Consider the following 16,856-nt stretch of genomic DNA (forward strand, 5'->3'; position numbering starts at 1 on the left):
TAAATTTGTTAATTATTCAATTTATTTGGCATTTTCTCCACAACATATCCTCCTTGTATTTTCATATGTCTATTTCATGTTTCTCCCGCTAAAACATGATTTTGAAATGCATTTTATTATTTTTAACAGAATGCATTATTATTACTGTCACTTTTTCTTCCTTGGGTTCCCGCTGGCCTTTTGGTTGGTTTCACCATCTGCTCAAAGCTCCATCCGCATGTTTCAGCAGAGTGTGTTTGTTTACAAAACTGTGACAAAAGCTTGCAAATGAACATGATCAAATCTAAGCCCTTCTTCCACTAAGTAGGCAATGAAATGTTATTCAGACTTTCTTTTCTGTGGCCGCAACCTGGAGCACATAACCTGAATTAAATAGGCTGACGTTGTGCTTTTCTTCAAGCAAAATAATAAACATGCCATTAAAATAATACTTAAAAATGAGCATTGTTGTCTCTGTAAAGCTGTTGCGTGTCCCTTGTTGGATTTCAATGGCTTGTAAACCTTCTGTCGTGGCTCTCGAGTTTACGTTATGCACTGTAAACTCATTCCAAGTTAGTTTTGCCTATTTTCAGCACTATTGCAATCTGCTCTTTGCTCTGAAATAAATGGATGACTGGTTCCCTGGCCGCTGCAGGCCCTAATGAGTAAGTCCGCTGTGAAAAATGTTTCTCAATTCTTACGGTGAAAGAAAAGCAGCCCTCCCCTCCCCGGAGCTATGAAACACACCCTGGCCTACTGCAGTGCAGTGATTTTGTCAAACCCAGAAATGCACCTACTGCAAATTCGCACGTGAACATTTCTCTTTGTTCCAGGTCGAAGTTTGGCCGGCCTGAGCCGCCGGCGCGTTTCCTGCAAGGCGCTGGGCCGAGGTGACTGCGAGGGCTGGTTGTGGCGCAAGAGAGATGCCAAGGGTTATTTTTCTCATAAATGGAAGAAGTACTGGTTCGTTCTGAAGGACACTTGCCTCTACTGGTACATCAACAAGGAGGTACGATCGCTCCGGGGCTTTAACAGCCGCCGAACCGCTCGAGTTAAACATTTTGCTCAAATGAGACACTCGGGACGTGTCCTGAAAAGACTGCGGCGAATTTAGAACATCTCATGTTTCAAACAAACACACAGCGCTGTTTGTGAGGTGTAATATTTTCGTTTTGCTGCCCATCATCTCATTAGGAATCATCTCTTGTGTGCAGGATGAGAAAGCAGAGGGCTTTGTCAGTCTGCCAGAGTTTAAAATCGATCGCGCAAGTGAATGCCGAAAGAAGTAGTAAGTGAACACAAGCCAATACGCCAATGTCCATGTCTGTGTGTCTTACTGTGTTTGTGCCTTCCCACCAGCGCATTCAAAGCATGCCACCCCAAGATCAAGAGCTTCTTCTTTGCGGCGGACGGCGTGGACGACATGAACAGGTCACCAAACCCATCTCCCTCCACAATTTTCCATCCACCCGCTCTCAGATGTTTGCAAACACGATATGTTCTCGACATCATCTACACTGTTCTCTACACGCTCGGCCCCAACGCCTTTGTCTTTGCGACTCTTAGGTGGCTGAGTCGACTCAACACGGCTGCTGTGGGCTACGCGGAGAGAGAGAGGATTCGCCAAGAGCAGGGTGAGCCTTGATTGATGCTGCCATGTCGCAATTCTCACCCCAATTTGGACATCACTAATCGACACAGAGGTCAAGTCGTCGCAAGAGAATAGGATTTCCTTCGCAAGACAGCAGGAGGGGCGATGCCATACGTCAAACGAGTATCTCTCGGCTTTTTATGTTAGAAGGATTTGACTGACAAATGCAGATAAATTTGTCCATACGGTGTAATATATCGTGTTGGCGACGGTGTTGGGTTTGAAATTCAGAAGGATGTCTACCTTAAGCCTGCGAATGTGCCTCGTGGCTTTCTTGCAGATTACTGGAGCGAGAGCGAGCACGAGGACGACGCCACCTCCAGCCCCAAACAGGACAGCCCCCCGCCTCCGTACGATACCTACCCGCGGCCCCCGTCGGTGAGTTGTGCACAGCCCATATATGGTGAAGCCACATTTATTGACCCCCACCCCCAAATCGGTGAAAATTCGCAACGTAAAAACATCGCCTGAAACAAATTAATGGCTACACTGTTTATTTCAATGGGAACTGATGATTTGAGATACGATCAATGCACTCAATGCAGAGTAAAAAGACATGAGAAGTACCACTATCTTTTTTTCCAGATGAGCGCTTACGTGGAAGGCCGAACTACGCGATTGTCGTCCACCGAGACGTCGCGGTCCCGCTCGTCTCAGGAGGACTTTCTTTGCAGCGAGCCCACGGCCACGGCCGCCGAGCCTCAGTACCACCCCGGCCCTCTCGGGGGCGGCGCCGTGCACGGTGGCAGGAGGCCGGGTGGCAGCAGCAGCAGCGGCGACCTGGCGTACCGATGCGACCCCGCAGAGGTGTTCGTCAATTCACGGATTTTTTTTACTTTTTGGAATACCCTTCCTCTTCTATACAGCATAAAATTTGGACTCTCCACTTATCACCTCTGCAGTACCGCTCCAGTCCCGCAGGGGGCAGTAGCGAGACGGGCTCACCTGGCCGCTCCTCCTCGTCTCAGAGACGTTCCTGGCAGGACTTAATTGAGACACCGCTGACGGAAGCAGGACTGCACTACCTGCAGACGGGACCGCTAGGTAACACCGGATCATTTGCATGCCATTTGGACTTTGGGGCGGAGTCAGGGCAATGTGACAAAGCAACTCACTGTCTTGCTATGTCTGGCCACTTTTACGTCCCCCGTTATTTGGTAAAAAGTAACCCACAACAAATCACGTGACTTTTTACAACATCATTGGAAACTTCCGAAAAGACTGGGATTCCCTCGAGACCAGCATCGCTCCACCTATCTGCTTCTTTAACCTGGATCCGAGTATTTGCATACAGGTGCCATTTTCCCTAAAATATCCCTGACCCTCATCTCCTCCGTCTTCCAGAGGATGCCGTGTTCGCCGAGCCAAGCCCGGCCGGCCCGACGCCTGTCTCGGCCGGGGCCGTCTACACGCTTCCTGCGCCGAGGAATGTACCGTTGCCCGTGGCGATGCAGAGGCTGATCCCTATGGCAACGCAAGGAGGGAAACCTCGCAGCTTCACGCTGCCACGCGACAGCAACCTACATGCGCTGCTGGTGCCTCCTGCCATGGACGAGCAGCACACGCACAACAGTAAGGGGGAGGGGGGGAGTAGAACGGGGGTAATGAATTCACCGTAGAAGTCCCGTTTGTGACAAAAAAAACGTTATCTGTGCCCCAAGTTGGCAGCGAAGGGGCGTCCCTGGGCGACCTGTTCCGCGCTTGCGAGCAGGGCGGCGTGTGTCCCCTCGGACGGGAGTCCGAGGCCAAAGGCCAGTCCCGCTTCAGGCAGTCTTTTCTCCAGCGGGCCGCCGACCCGCAGCTCAACGAGCGCCTGCACCGCCTACGCATCTTGAGCTCCACGCTGAAGGTCGGTGCGCACCACATCGTCCAAACTATTATGTGAAAAATAAATTTTAGGCGCGCATTGGAAACCGTATGGCTCACTTACATCATCAATGAAAAAAAAAGAACCTATGAGTTCATTCTTACTCATAAATTTGGAGTTGATAAAAGCTAACTTGCTCGGCTGGCTTGCACCCTGTTCGTGCATTTGTGTGTGCTATGTTAGCGTCTCTAACTTGTGCTCAGCTTTGCGAGCTCGTCTGTGCTGCCGTGTGCCGCCTGATGCATTTCCGATGGTTGGGGGAGCTTCACTTGTCGGTCTTGTGGCTTCAGGATCTGTGGCTTTTTGTCGGGGAGGGCTCTGGCTTCCATGTTTGGACTAGGATTGTGGATGTCTGACACCTTACAAACATCAGACGTCCCCAAACTTTGTGTCTGTCTTGCTTTCCGTGTGTCTGCGTTTTGAAGATGGCACGCTTTGTCAGACACCCCGCACCACCTAAAAAAAAACACAACTCAAACACCTGCGCTCCCCTCCTGTGTTTGTGCGTAGGACAGAGAGGGGCAGCTAGCCCTGATTGAAAGGCTCTTGGCCCGCCCCCAGCTGTCGTCCGCAGAGTTCCAGGACTGGAAGCGAGCTTATCAGGAGCACTTCTCACAGATGCCAAACGAGGCCGACGAGCCCGAGTCCGGGTCCGGGCCCGAGGCCGAGTCTGGGCCTGAGGCCGAGCCCGAGCCCGGGCCGCCGTCGACGCCCTCGCTCTCCCACACGCACTCCTATATCGAGACGCATGTCTGATGCGTGAGGAGCAGCCACCGCAGAGTGTTGACTTAGCAGGAAGTGATGTCATGAGCCCGGCCGCAGGCCCTGGCGTGATTGGCAGAGTTGAATGTCATCGTTTGGAGCGGGAAGAAGTCATTTTCAACACGCTTTGGGTGTCATTTGTTTTCAGTTAGCATCCAAGACCAAAATATATTTAAATGGACAAAAATGGGACAAGAATTATATTATGAAAAAAAAAAACATTTTCATTATCAATTGAATATGGACAGAATGCAAAGGAGAGCGGATCCTTTCCCCGGATCATTCGTTGTCCAGTGTATTTCTAAATCACATCAATGGGACATCAAATTCAGCCAGAACATTAGGCACGCCAACGCATCTTACCGCATCTAACATTAGAACTGTTTGCCAAAGATGCAAAGATAATCCGAAAATTCAACACATTATTATTCCGGTTGCAGTTTGCGGCCGTCTACGACTGCGATGCATCAAACTCTTTCTTCTATATTTCGATATCTTTATAGATGTGTTCCTAATGTTCTGACTTTCACGGTGCATAGAAATTGACAGGAAGAACGCAACGCCGAGCTTGGATTGTCGCTTCATGCCGCCAATGCTTGTCGTGAGCGGCAGCATGTACTTGCTGTAAATACGCACAATATTATTATTTATTTGATGACCATCATCAAGTTCTGTCTTCAAAAGTACTCGATGCAGTCAGTCACTTTAGAGAGTGTCTTGTCTTGGCTGTTGTACTCGATCCGTTTTTGTAGGCGTGCCGAGATGATATCATGATTATAAATTAGTTTGGCCGATTATGATGAAATTATGATTTGTGTGTGTTGTGTTGGAAGACGTAGCTGGATTAATAAAATTTGGTGGTTTATTTTGTGCTTGTGCAAGGTGAAATAATGAACACAATTTATATTTACACATATTTATTTGCACAGTTTTTGCAGAAAGTTATTGACTTTACTACTCCGAGGGCAACTAAAAACGCGCAATGACATGCTTGTAAATCCCGGATAACCTCGCTTGTTACCGCACTGCGACACAAACCAGAGGTAGCAGTGAAAGTAAAATAAATGTTCTCTTTGTATCTGCTGGATTTTGGATATGTTGCATTTGAAATTCGAGACTACAGCTGCGATGGAAAGTCAAGCCTGTGCTTTTGGGTCTGCGCTGTTCCACTCCAGTCCTGTGGATGGCGGTAGTGCACGTTTCAAGCTGTTTGTCAACTGAGAAAACAATCCACGTTTTGCACTTTCAATGAGGATAATCCAGTTGGAAGTCAAATCTCCGAGACGTTGTCTGAAGATAGGAACCTCGAGTAAGTAAACAACCAGTCGCCAGTCTACTTGTGTCTGGATTAGCACAAGCTTCAGGTTGCTTCCTGATTGGCTGTCATCCTGTTTCATTTCCCAATCAAGATGTTGTGACTTGGCCCACCGTGTTGTTGACACATAAGAACTTGCCATCCTGGATATTGAGCACATAGGGGAGGAAAACTCTCTCTTACTACCTCCCACTCCAGAGGATAATCACCCAGGATTGCCTTTTCAAGGCCTTTGTTGATCGGGCCTTTGCTGACTTTAAACAAAAGGGGATGGAATTTTCAAATTCAGCTCAATTGTCGCTATGTGTGACAAGACTTGGCTAAATCAAGAGGATATATTTGCACGGTTTATGCCCAGCTATCCTCATCCAGGACTGAGACAACAAACCAACTGGGGCTTAGTTAGCTAGCTAGCTCCTAATCTTAGCGGCAAAATGTACGTGAAATGCGAGCGAGCTACCTGTTTTGGGCTTTAGTCAGGCACGGGTAGTAACGTACACTCGGTTCCCGTGAGGGGTCTCGGAAGCTGACAGATCTCCCTCCAGTGGTCTTTCTTGGGGTCGTACTCCAGCACGCTCTTCAGCACCACCTCCTGCCCATTGCTCCATTTCCTCCCGCCGAACACCAGGATGTTCCCGGTCGGTGCTACCGCCATTCCGTAGCCAAACGAAGCGGTGAGCGGCGGCCGAAGGCGCGTCCAATGGTCTCTTCCCGGATCATAGCGCTCGATCTCGCAATAGGTCTCGTACATTCCGAGAAGGGCGTAAATGTGACCGTGGACACTCGTCAGGCGGTGTCCGAACCGCCCGACGGACATGGGTGCTGCTTTTTTCCAGAATCTGCCCGTGTTGTCCCAACACAGAACCTCCTTTCTGCATCGGCTCTGGCCTAGGATCAAGTCCACACCGATGTTGTCCGAGAGACCACCCGACACGTAAATGTTCTGCTCGAGCTCGGCGCAAGCGTGGCCGTGGAGCGCTGTGGGCATAGGTGGTCTCCTCCTCCAAGCCCCCGCGTCTAAATCGTAAAACTCCACGGAAGCCAGCGTGGCGGGTGCGTCGGCATCGGCGGGTGTGTGTTGCCCCCCGATGGCGTAGATGCCCTGGGCGGTGGCGCAGCAGGCGAATTTGGTCCTCTTCTGCAACATGGCGTCTACCCGCTGCCAAGACTCAAAACGGGGGTCGTACCTCCACACCTGGTTGGAGGGTTCTGCTGCAACCGGTTTCCCGTCCACCTGGGTCACCGCTTCCCCGCCCAACACAAAGAGGAAGCCGCCCAAGGAGCATACGCAGTGGTTCCTTAGTATCAGGGGAAGGCAGGAAGTAAGGGATGCAAAAGTCCTGGTTTGGGGATCGAACGTCAACACCTGCTGCTCCGGACAATCTGGACTCGAGCCCCCGCCGACAAGTAGCACACGACTGGCCGCCCTGAGCGTCGACTGTTTGTTCTGCCTAATTGGCCTTGCCGAACCTGCGTTGTGGTACTCCAGCGCCCTTGTCACCTGACTCCTGATTAGAGGGGTGCCCATGGCTTTGCTGGCATGGCTAAGGCGTGCGAGGTCCTCGGGAGCGATCAATCCGAAGCGCGAGCGGCTCAGCAACTGATTGGATTGCAGCGGCGGGAGGGGCCCGTTCTCACCCAACCAATCCAGCACCAGCTCCACCAGCTCCACCTCCTTCACTGCTGGAATTTCTTCGGCATCCAACACCGCCATCAGGGAGTGGACGTTCAAGCCCAGGAGATGGTCCCGTCTTTCTCGCAGAAGAGTGGCCATCTCCGTGGCGATGGTGTAGTTAGCTACTTCCAGCACATCTGGAAGCATGTGGTGCTCTGCTAAGTTAGCATAGAGGCAACAGTTCTCCGTGCCGAGCTCATCCACAATGAAGCGTTCGCATATGGAAACGGCCGTGTCCACCTGTAGGTATCTCGCCGCCTCCAAAACATCAGGAAGCGTGCTCGCCGACACTCTGAGCCAACCTGAGTACAGGAAGTCTACGATGACATCCAAGCCTACGGGCGTTAGAGCCGGGAGCCTGACGCAACCTGCCGATCTCTCTGCCGTAGTCTCCCCGAACAGGGCCCAGAAATACTCACTGGAGCTGGCCAGGAGAGCCCGGTGGCATGGGAAGGAGGCGTCGCCGGTCTCCAGCACCACGTCGCACATCCTCCCGGCCGAGCGCAGACGTTGGAAGCGAGCGAGCAGCTCCGTCCTGTGGGACGAGCTGTAGAGGATGGAGTAGCTATCCATTGATATTATTCTCTTGTGCTGGACGAGTCAAAAATTCAACGGATGACCTCCGCAGGAACACACCCACCCAACAGGCTCCTGTCGGATTTGTGATGTCCTGAATGTGAGCCTTTGCTTTTTGTCCGCTGCCCTTTGGTTTGCGCCCGGGGTGGGAGTATCGCCCAAATACCACACGCAGAGGGAGGGAGCCAGTCTGGCAGGCTTTAGTGTCCATCCCAATGGATGAACTCATTGGTAGATGCAGCTGCCCGTCAGAATCCAAGGTCGCCCTGGCCAAGGCACTTAGGTGCTCTCATCGCCATGGTGACAGGAATAGAAACAACTAGCTCAAAGGAGTCAAGCATCAAACATATTTTGGCGCCAGTGTCGCGACAAGGAGGTCAACAAGGGATGCTAAGCCTGCAAGCTTATTTTGGTGCAGAGATCAGGTCCCTTTATCAGGTTTCACCGTGTTTATGGCCTTTTGATTAATGGGGAGCTCCCAGAGCCGTCTGTGTGTTTTTCGCTTGCTGATGCAGGAACAACAACATGTCACGATGCGGTCATCCGCATGAAAGTGACTTTGTTTCATTGCGCACTTGCCATTTCCACTTGGCTGTGATTTATGGTTATCATCTCTGAATAGTTGCACGCCGCCCTCAGAGATGAATCCAAGGGTGTGCATGTTCATTCCACTTGAACACATAAATAAGCATCACGCCTCTTTGCATGGCCGTTTCCTTCCTTGCCACACAAAGTCAGATTGTTCCGCGTGGATGTAAGCGTTGCACGATGACCTGATGGAGGCTAAACTTAGATACAGCTGCTCCGCATTGCCCCCCCCCTCTCTCTATTTGTGTGTGTGTGTGTGTGTGGCATGTGGAGTGATGATGGATAGGACACCTATGAGTGTGTATGGTACTTGAACACGATGGATTTGTAGCTTTAGGAGGAGCTTAAAGCCATCCCTTTGAAGAAAAAGTAAACACGACAGTTCGCGACACCATAAAGGAGATGGAATACAAGAACTCACGATGAAGCAATACAGTGACTTACGATTTTCTCAAAACTATTAAAAACTACCATCGCATTAATACAAAGTGAATTGAAAACAAAATAAAAGCCACCTCATTAAAAAGGCCGAACGGTTGAAGCTAAGAGAGCATACAAGCGAGGGTCCATTGAAATATTTTTGCTGACTCAGGCCCAAAACCCGACTTCATTTTGATTGCTATTCAACCAAAATGATTTATTGATAAAGACACAAAAATAGCACAAAAGTTGAGCACGAAAAAGCCATTTAGAGCGAAAAAGTCGATTGCTCTTCAAAAGAACGGAAGAAAAAATTGTCCTTGCGATTGATCATGATCGGCCCAAAGACTCAAATGAGGTGAACACGCTCAGAGTTTGTTTGGAGCGCCGCCTCGAAAAGGATCGCAATTGATTTGAGCGGCAGATAAACATCAACGGACGAAGCGGATTTTGGTTGGGTGACCCTCGACCGAAACTTTGTCCAAGATTGTGGTTTTCGGAGCATCGCCGTGGTAACCAGCAAATGGATGAATGGTCCTCCCTCACCGCCTGGACGCTGGCTTGAATGAACAGAAAAAAACAATCATCAGACATTTCACACGCTGATGTCTCCGCCGAGCTCTTCTCATGCTTGGCCTGACCTTATTTAGTTGCAGCAGAAGGTCCAAAACACACACTTGACTGTGACACGCTCACTTTGATGAGCTATAAATAGCGCCTGACTCAGCCGGGCTGCCTACGCTTCATGCTAGTGAGCCGAGCGACACCGCCGCCGTGCGGAGCTCAATGTCCCCGCATTTCGTCGACCCTTTTTAGCTTGTGGTGGAAACACTCACATGTTGTGCCACGCGAAAACGTGTTGCACAAAAATGAAAATATTTGAAACGCAAAAACATTTTTGTGAACATGTTTGATCGACGGCGTTGTCAAAAGTGGATTTTGGATTCACAAACCAAACTGGATCTTTTTTTTTGCAGAAATGTGTTCACCTCGTGCTATTCCTTGCCGACCCCGCGTAATTCGCTCTTGACGTTCTTCAGCTCCGAGAGGTTAAAGGCCGGGCCGGGCAGTTTGACGGCGCCGGGCAAACTCTTTTTTTCTTCTTGCGGCGGGTGCGCGGCATCGCTTGGCTGCTCCGTCGGCGAGCTGGCCTGGGGGAGATCAAAACCGAAGGGACATTTGCACCACACTGAACTCAGCGAAGATCTGTGCGCCGAACACAATGTCTTACCTGGCACGTGTCTCCCGTCTCCTCTCTCCTCCTCACAGGATGTCCCGCCCCCGGACGCAGAGCTCCCATCGGGATGTTCAGATTAGCCTGACGGACGTCGAGAACGAGCCAATAAAATAACCTCGAGCCTTGACGCCCAATCCTCCAGATTTTTTTGTCCGAGTTTGCGTTGGATGGAGCGGAGGAGTCCATCCGCCGCATGTTTGCTTCAATAAATGCCGCGTGCTGTTTACAATCACCGCCTAACATTCCGCTGGGTGAAACCAAAGACTAACAGAGGACCGCTTTGTTTTTAAAAAGGAGAAGAAAAATGCTTTTTGTGTTTATTGTACTTTTGCGTTCTGGCTGCGATGCTATTCTTCTGTAAATGACAGAAGGGGAGGAAAGTTTTGCCGACTCATGGTTAGATGAGCAAAGGAGCACAAGCGGGCTACGACAAAGCATCCCAACACATCCAAGCAAATATTCTATCTCTGCATAGTTGATGATGCGTCGGCGCTCCGCCTCACTTAAAGTCCCAAAGCCTCTTTGCAATTCATGCGCACTTGCCTTCACCAATAAAGACTTAAACGCACACAAATGGACTCTTTTTACAGCGTTGAGCATTTAGGGCTCATCCAGGCATTTGTTACCTGCAGGGCCTTGACGTTGGATGAAGGTTTAGACATAGTCTCCTCTGACCTGAAGGTAGTAGAAAGAGATTACAAACATTAGGCGTGGATATGCGACACCGTGCGTCACGTTCCATGGGCTTTCTCCGTCCCGGGATAGCATTTCGGTTGCCTAGCGACGCTCGAGCGGAGCGGCGGATCGCAAGGAACCGACGCGTGCATCATTGATGAGAGGACAATGAAATGCTCAATGCAGTATATAGACTCAGACAATCAATTTATCAAGAAGAAATTCCACCACAGCCCAAAGTTAGCCCTGAATAGTATTTTTTGTCAAGAATACACTTTGGACAATCTTTCAGCTTTGTGGGAACTGTTTGACAATTTTCCTTTTCTGTTCCCAGTTCACAAAGTAAGGGCCAAAAAAGGATGGATTTGATGTGAAAGACACACACACACGCATGCACACACACACTCACACACCCACGCGTCCAAAAGTGAGTAGAAAGTCTTCCCAGAAGAATGAAAGCTCTTGCAGCTGCAAAAGGGCGAGCGACTCTTTAGTGTCATTTCCTGTGGGTGTCCCAATACTTTTGCTCACAGAGTGCTTTTCGAATCATTGCGAATTCTTTGGACCTCAGACATGCATGTTTTTTTTTAGTATCTAGTTTACATGAGAGCCTACACGTCACTTTGATCGTGCGACAACAATACACACTCAATACACACTTTGCTGTCCATCCCGTATCACACACAAACACACACGCACGCACACACACACGCACACATGCAACATTCATGTGAGGTTGGCAGCCGACGGCCTGCTGTGCCAAACAGCAAGACCCAAATGAGACGTAACGTACCTTCTGGCGACACAAAAGTTGCATTGACTGAAGCGAGGCTGACTTGACACACTCTTAACTTTCCATCTCTTTTCTTCTCTCTCTCTCTCTCTCTCTCTCTCTCTCTCTCTCTCTCTCTCTCTCTCTTCTCTCTTCTCTCCTAAGTGGCGGCAGGATTCCTCTCATATCTGGGATTTGTTCTCACTATAAATAGACGAGTGATACACAGAAGGGACCTGCCTTCCATCCACACACACAGACACACACACACACACACACACACATGGTGTCACACACAACGACAAATAGTTCAAGCGTGGAACTCTGCTGTTTCTGAAGTTAGGGCAAACCGTTCTGGTGAAGGAGCAAAACCAGAGTTCATTGGGAAACATGATGATTTCAGCTCGGATCCCATTGCTAGGATGCTCTTAATCTTAAAATGGCACCGGCCTAGTTCTGGACGGACACACACTTGCGTATCAGCTCGCACACAAACACACAGACACACACACACTTGCTCAGTACGGCCATCCATACCGGTGCCATAAGAAAAAGGTGCGTGAATGACGTGTGTGCCCTCTTACCTCCTCGCTGCTATGCTCCCTATGAGGTCCTCCTCGGCTACCTGACCCGTTTCAGCCTCTTCTCACTGGTTGGGAGAGAGGCTTGGCTCCTCCTCCTGTTGCAGTGTCAAAAAAGAACAGTGACTTTTTTAAAGCACCTTTGTGCTCCATCAGGGATTCTATTATTATTGTTATTATTTGGAATGAATTTATCAATCATTTTGGAATTACAAATGTATTTAACTTTTGCGATTAGTTAATTTATTGTTTATGAATTTAATAAGTAATATCAATTTAAATGGACTGAGTAAAAAAATGACTTAATCAATACAACAAAATTGTTGGGTTGATGGCACAGAAATTATATGGCTTGAATGATAAAAATAATGATGCAAATCCATTTTGTTTATTTTAAACAAATCATCTCTAAACAATATATTGCACCACACCGTTGTACTTATTTATTGATATAATCAATGACTAAAAAAAAATATTGGCCCAGTTTTCAGATGTGTCTTGAAAGTGCTGTCGGGGATACGCTCCAGCACGCCCGCAACCCTCGCGAGGATAAAGCGGTTCAAAATGGATGGATGGATATGACAAAAAACCGAAATATTGATTTCAGCGCAACTTGTGGGCGCAGTTCCGCCGCTCGACTCTAAGTGGCAGTAGCGAACTGTTCACCTGCACTTACCCTAAACGAAGAAGTAAAGGAGAGACGCAACCCGGAACTGTGTGTTAATAAAGCAGACAGGCAATGGAGGACTTGAGGAGCTTTTGTCTTTTCATATAGCTGGACGGACGCGCGGCGGTTGCAAGACAGCCATGGAGGCGGTGCAGTGCGGTTGATTGTGTGACGGAGCTGCGGACGCACCATGATCCCCGTGCCCCTGCTGGTGTGCGTCCTGGCCGGCTGGTGCGCCGTGTACCTAGCGGACACGCTGCTCCGCGTAAGAAACAAAACAAAAACACAACAAACGTGCTCTAAATTAAAACTAAAAACCACAACAGGCGACCATAAGTACTCAACGCCGGTAATTAACTCTTTCAGTGCCAGCCCAATTAAAATGGATATTTGCCGTCCATAGTCGTCAATGGTAGTGAATGACTAAGAGTACGTAAACTTGTATTAAAAGAAGACTCAAGACAAATTACTGGTTATACTCATTTTCTTAGAAAGTACAAATAGGCAAAATTACGGCACATTACGACAGAGTCAATACCCATTTTGAGGTCATTTTTATTTGGTGGAGGTAGAAAACAAAATAATGAGACTGTTTTCTAATGTAGCAAGGAAAAGTCATCATAAAAAAACAACACAAGTGTAGAAACCTGAAAAATCTACTGAAAATATTTAACGTTGCCAAAAGCTACAATTTTATCTTATTGAATTGAGACAAAAGCTCATTCGATCTGTTGATAACAAGCAGAAATGCTTGTGGTGAAAAGTGACATTGTTTCGCAGTCGTCGCCGACTCATCGGATCAGCTACGAGTCGTGGCTGGCCAGGCGAGGGTTGACGCTGTCCCCGTTCCACATCAGATGGCAGACGACCATTTTCAACCGACTGTTTGCGTACTGTGCTCGCATTCATCCGCGAGCGCTCTACGTCTGGTGAGTGACGCGTTCTCGTTGGGGTGAGCTGCATTTTGTGAGGAGCGCGACTTTGTGGTTCTCCAGGTTCAACAGCGGCCTGGTGTTCGGTGTGGCGGCCATGTTGGCGTCGGCGGTGCTCCTGGTGAAGACGCTGCAGGGGACCCTCGCTCAGATGACCACAGACAATCCACGCATGGGAGCCCAGCAGGCCCTGCAGGTGGTGGTACGTGTCCTGGCAAGATCAGTTGGAGCAAATCATCACTAAATGAATTTTACTTGAAGACACAATGATGTTCTTCAGGTTCCTGGTGTCAACCTACCCACGAGTCACCTGGCGTACTTCTTCCTCGCGCTGTTGCTCAGCGGCATCATACACGAGCTGGGCCACGCCGTGGCGGCATTGAGGTACGCCTGTTGCCACGCCAACCATACACAGTTAGTCAAAGTAAGTCGAGCAAACAAAACTCAACCCGTGTGCCCGCAGGGAGCAGGTGCGCGTCAACGGCTTTGGCGTGTTTGTGTTCGTGGTGTATCCCGGCGCCTTCGTGGACCTCTTCACGACGCACCTCAACATCGTGTCGCCCGCCCAGCAGCTGCGCATCTTCTGTGCCGGTGAGCAAAATTGTTCTTTCTCATTGAAGCCTGCGGAGGGCAGCAAAGAGTGGCTGTTGATGCTTTTGTCTTCTGCGTGATTTTCTGCAACCAGCATAGATGATTTGGTCCCGTTGTGTACAGATGCAGCATGTGCTGCACATTCCCCTGTTTTTTTCCCCCTCCCTTGTAAGCAGCTGCGTTGGTCCCAAAAGGAAAAAGACCCCCAAAATAATTCCAAAATAGTTTTACTGTTCTACCAAAACATTACGAAACAAGTTTATTGATATTGTGCTTGTGGTTCAAAGGCTGCCCATATTATTCCTGGTATACAAGATGGATGGATGGATGGATGGATGGATGGATGGATGGATGGATGGATGGATGATCGAAGAAAGAAAAACTCCAGCCTTCTTGTGCCATTGACATCCTGCATTGTTTAGACATTTTAGTTGGTCATTTTTATTTATGCAATGAAATAATAAAATTATTATTTGTATTAATTTAGTCATAATGTTTTTCTACTCATTTATTTTGTGAAACAGTTTATTATAAGAAGCAAAAAATAGTAAACTCAATATTTTATGTTTTGAGTCAGCATCTTTGATTAAATATGATTGATTAAATACGATTATGACAATATTATTGAAAACATTTTAATTATTGTTGTCAAACATGGCCTTTGAGCGCAAAGCTCTGCTTTGCTTTCCTAAACATCTTTTGTGTGTCTTCTCCTCAGGAGTGTGGCATAATTTTGTGTTGTGCATAGTGGCCCTGGCATTGCTCTTCCTCTTGCCGCTCTTCCTGTTCCCGTTGTACTCCAGCGGCGGCGGGGCGCTAGTCACCGAGGTGGCGCAGGTGGGTGCAAATATTCCCGAGAATCCAAAGCGGTAAATCTGACAATGTCGGTGTGGGTGCGCGTCAGGGCTCGGCGGCCGACGGGCCCCGGGGCCTCTCGGTGGGGGACATCGTGACGGGCCTGGAGGAGTGTGACGTCACGGGGGTGGATGACTGGAACAGCTGCCTGTCTCGACTCGCCCGCGCGCCGCAGACGGGCTACTGCGTGCCGACTGCCAGCCTGCAGCCCAGCTGGGCCCACGGACGAGGTTGGTGCAGGCTCATCACAGCAAATTTTTTCAACCCTCAGCCCTGTTGAATTTTACAATTCCTTCACACAGTTTCTAATTTAAAAGAAGCAATTGTCCCACTTTTTCTGTACAAGATTGAAGAGCAGATTGAAGAAACCTGCTGGAATTGTAATGGGTTTTGTTTTCTCGCCAAAAGCGTTCAAGCGGCTGGACGGGACGTTGGACTGCTGCAGCAACAACAGCCTGACGGACCTTTGCTTCTCTTACATGAAAGGGCCCGCTGCTGAGAGAGAGGTGAAGACTTGAGTGAATTGGCGACTTTCTCGGCTTTGACACGGTGATATATTTTTCCTCCTGCAGTACGCCTGCATGCCGGTGCGCAAAATGGTGACGGGCACGCGGGTGTGCCACAGCGATCGTGACTGCGACGCTCACACCGGCCAGGGCGGCGGCGTCTGCGTTACGCCCTCCCTGCAGAACCAGACCCGCTTCATCCGGGTGGCGCACCCCCCCAACGCTCCCATGCTCTTCGTGGGGTACCCTCCGCATCTCCAGCACGCCGGTACGAAGACTCCGTCCTTGTTTAGATGCTCAGAAGGGCTTCAGCGCAGCCGTTCCCTGAAATGAGCACCAAACGTTTGACATTGACCCCCCCCCCCCCCCCCCCTTTCACAGTGAGTCTGACCAACTTTGTGCCCCGATTTGGTTTCCTCCACTTGGACCTACCTATCTTTTTGGAGACATTCTGCAAGTATCCTTTTTCCTGTGGCCCTTTTGATTTCGCCAAAGCGACAGGCAAGTACTGAAAAATATTTTAGAGTTGTGCATTCCTTATGGCCCCGCCTCCCAGGTACGTGTTTTCCCTGTCAGGCGCCTTGGCGGTCGTAAACTCGGTGCCGTGCTTTGCTCTGGACGGCCAGTGGATGCTGAACGCCTTGCTGGAGGCGGCGCTGGCTGGCGCCGTGCCGGACCGACGCAAGCGCGAACTGTTGGGCTTCTTCCTGCTGCTGGCCGGCAGCGCCCTGCTGGCCGCCAACGTGGCGCTGGGCCTGTGGATGGTGACGGCGCGATAAGTCCAAAACCGGGGAAGGGAGCACGTGGTGCCCCCCCAGGTTTGCCTTTGAAACTCTAACTCATCCGCACGGGACCATCAAAAGGTTGGCTTGAAAGAACCAGCACATCTAATGAGGATGAAAATTTCATTTAAGGCTTTTTTTACTGGAACCGAGGAGGTCCATCGTGGCTGTTCAGTGACATTTTTTTTTTCAAATTTCTTTTCATCTTGGTTGGATCCAGCATTTCACAAGTATAATACGTTACAAAATCGCATCAAATCGTTCCCACCGAGTGAGCGCGTTGGAATTCTTTCTGGCCCTGCTTTAATTTTCAAAAGCGCCTCGGCGGAAGCGTTCGCCCGTCCGAGTGTGTATCCGTCTTCAAATCTTTCAATAAAGTGCTGCCGGCCGTCGTGATGCCAAAGGGATGACAAATGCTGAGACTT

General features: G+C 49.4%; 4 protein-coding genes across 7 annotated transcripts in view; 2 read left to right on the forward strand and 2 right to left on the reverse strand.

Annotated features, from left to right (window-relative positions):
- The window catches only part of cnksr2a (connector enhancer of kinase suppressor of Ras 2a), an 18,701-nt gene extending 8,057 nt beyond the window's left edge, over nucleotides 1-10,644 (forward strand). Inside the window, exons 15-24 of one of the 2 annotated variants that reach the window (XM_088364000.1) lie at nucleotides 813-988; nucleotides 1,194-1,267; nucleotides 1,339-1,410; nucleotides 1,546-1,613; nucleotides 1,911-2,008; nucleotides 2,216-2,437; nucleotides 2,533-2,674; nucleotides 2,975-3,202; nucleotides 3,292-3,479; nucleotides 10,103-10,644. In XM_088364000.1, coding sequence (XP_088220126.1) covers nucleotides 813-988; nucleotides 1,194-1,267; nucleotides 1,339-1,410; nucleotides 1,546-1,613; nucleotides 1,911-2,008; nucleotides 2,216-2,437; nucleotides 2,533-2,674; nucleotides 2,975-3,202; nucleotides 3,292-3,479; nucleotides 10,103-10,150 — 1,316 coding nt within the window. In that variant the 3' untranslated portion in view covers nucleotides 10,151-10,644. Of the gene's footprint in view, nucleotides 1-812; nucleotides 989-1,193; nucleotides 1,268-1,338; nucleotides 1,411-1,545; nucleotides 1,614-1,910; nucleotides 2,009-2,215; nucleotides 2,438-2,532; nucleotides 2,675-2,974; nucleotides 3,203-3,291; nucleotides 3,480-4,007; nucleotides 5,131-10,102 lie in introns of those variants that run through there. The other variant, XM_088363999.1, reaches the window with a different exon arrangement.
- klhl34 (kelch-like family member 34) lies at nucleotides 5,206-8,629 on the reverse strand. The gene has a single exon (XM_088364008.1). The coding sequence runs from the start codon at nucleotides 7,820-7,822 to the stop codon at nucleotides 6,047-6,049; it is 1,776 nt and encodes a 591-aa protein (XP_088220134.1). The 5' UTR covers nucleotides 7,823-8,629; the 3' UTR covers nucleotides 5,206-6,046.
- Nucleotides 8,915-12,891, reverse strand: smpx (small muscle protein X-linked). Of its 3 annotated transcripts, XM_088364013.1 has the most exons (6): nucleotides 12,775-12,891; nucleotides 12,102-12,196; nucleotides 10,697-10,745; nucleotides 10,065-10,151; nucleotides 9,823-9,984; nucleotides 8,922-9,393 (listed from the first exon to the last, which is right to left on the reverse strand). In XM_088364013.1, the coding sequence occupies exons 3-5, from the start codon at nucleotides 10,730-10,732 to the stop codon at nucleotides 9,829-9,831; spliced, it is 279 nt and encodes a 92-aa protein (XP_088220139.1). In that variant the 5' UTR covers nucleotides 10,733-10,745; nucleotides 12,102-12,196; nucleotides 12,775-12,891; the 3' UTR covers nucleotides 8,922-9,393; nucleotides 9,823-9,828. The 3 variants fall into 3 exon arrangements, with proteins under 3 accessions (XP_088220138.1, XP_088220139.1, XP_088220136.1); XM_088364012.1 differs by lacking the exons at nucleotides 12,102-12,196; nucleotides 12,775-12,891 and adding an exon at nucleotides 11,539-11,646 and having other exon boundaries at nucleotides 8,915-9,394; nucleotides 9,827-9,984; XM_088364010.1 differs by lacking the exons at nucleotides 12,102-12,196; nucleotides 12,775-12,891 and adding an exon at nucleotides 11,539-11,645.
- On the forward strand, nucleotides 12,771-16,845 carry mbtps2 (membrane-bound transcription factor peptidase, site 2). Its single transcript, XM_088364009.1, has 11 exons — nucleotides 12,771-13,030; nucleotides 13,546-13,694; nucleotides 13,761-13,899; nucleotides 13,978-14,081; nucleotides 14,161-14,288; nucleotides 15,007-15,125; nucleotides 15,193-15,373; nucleotides 15,552-15,649; nucleotides 15,716-15,917; nucleotides 16,031-16,106; nucleotides 16,206-16,845. Exons 1-11 carry the CDS (start codon nucleotides 12,956-12,958, stop codon nucleotides 16,426-16,428), a joined length of 1,494 nt encoding a protein of 497 aa, XP_088220135.1. The 5' UTR covers nucleotides 12,771-12,955; the 3' UTR covers nucleotides 16,429-16,845.
- The last annotated feature ends 11 nt before the right edge of the window (nucleotides 16,846-16,856 follow it).

This window comes from Syngnathus floridae, chromosome 20 (genome assembly GCF_059516105.1).
Source record: "Syngnathus floridae isolate MCC-2025c chromosome 20, RoL_Sflo_1.0, whole genome shotgun sequence".
Classification (NCBI taxonomy): domain Eukaryota; kingdom Metazoa; phylum Chordata; class Actinopteri; order Syngnathiformes; family Syngnathidae; genus Syngnathus; species Syngnathus floridae.

Excerpts from the sequence above, each read along its gene's own strand:
- klhl34 (XM_088364008.1), bottom strand. The coding sequence starts at position 7,822 with ATGGATAGCTACTCCATCCTCTACAGCTCGTCCCACAGGACGGAGCTG.
- smpx (XM_088364012.1), bottom strand. The coding sequence starts at position 10,732 with ATGTCTAAACCTTCATCCAACGTCAAGGCCCTGCAG. Across the intron at positions 10,152-10,696 it reads CCAACGTCAAGGCCCTGCAG|GCTAATCTGAACATCCCGAT; the intron begins GTAACAAATGCC and ends GACGTCCGTCAG. Across the intron at positions 9,985-10,064 it reads AGACGGGAGACACGTGCCAG|GCCAGCTCGCCGACGGAGCA; the intron begins GTAAGACATTGT and ends GATCTCCCCCAG.
- mbtps2 (XM_088364009.1), top strand. The coding sequence starts at position 12,956 with ATGATCCCCGTGCCCCTGCTGGTGTGCGTCCTGGCCGGCTGGTGCGCC. Across the intron at positions 15,918-16,030 it reads TCCGCATCTCCAGCACGCCG|TGAGTCTGACCAACTTTGTG; the intron begins GTACGAAGACTC and ends CCCCTTTCACAG. Across the intron at positions 16,107-16,205 it reads TTTTTGGAGACATTCTGCAA|GTACGTGTTTTCCCTGTCAG; the intron begins GTATCCTTTTTC and ends CCCGCCTCCCAG.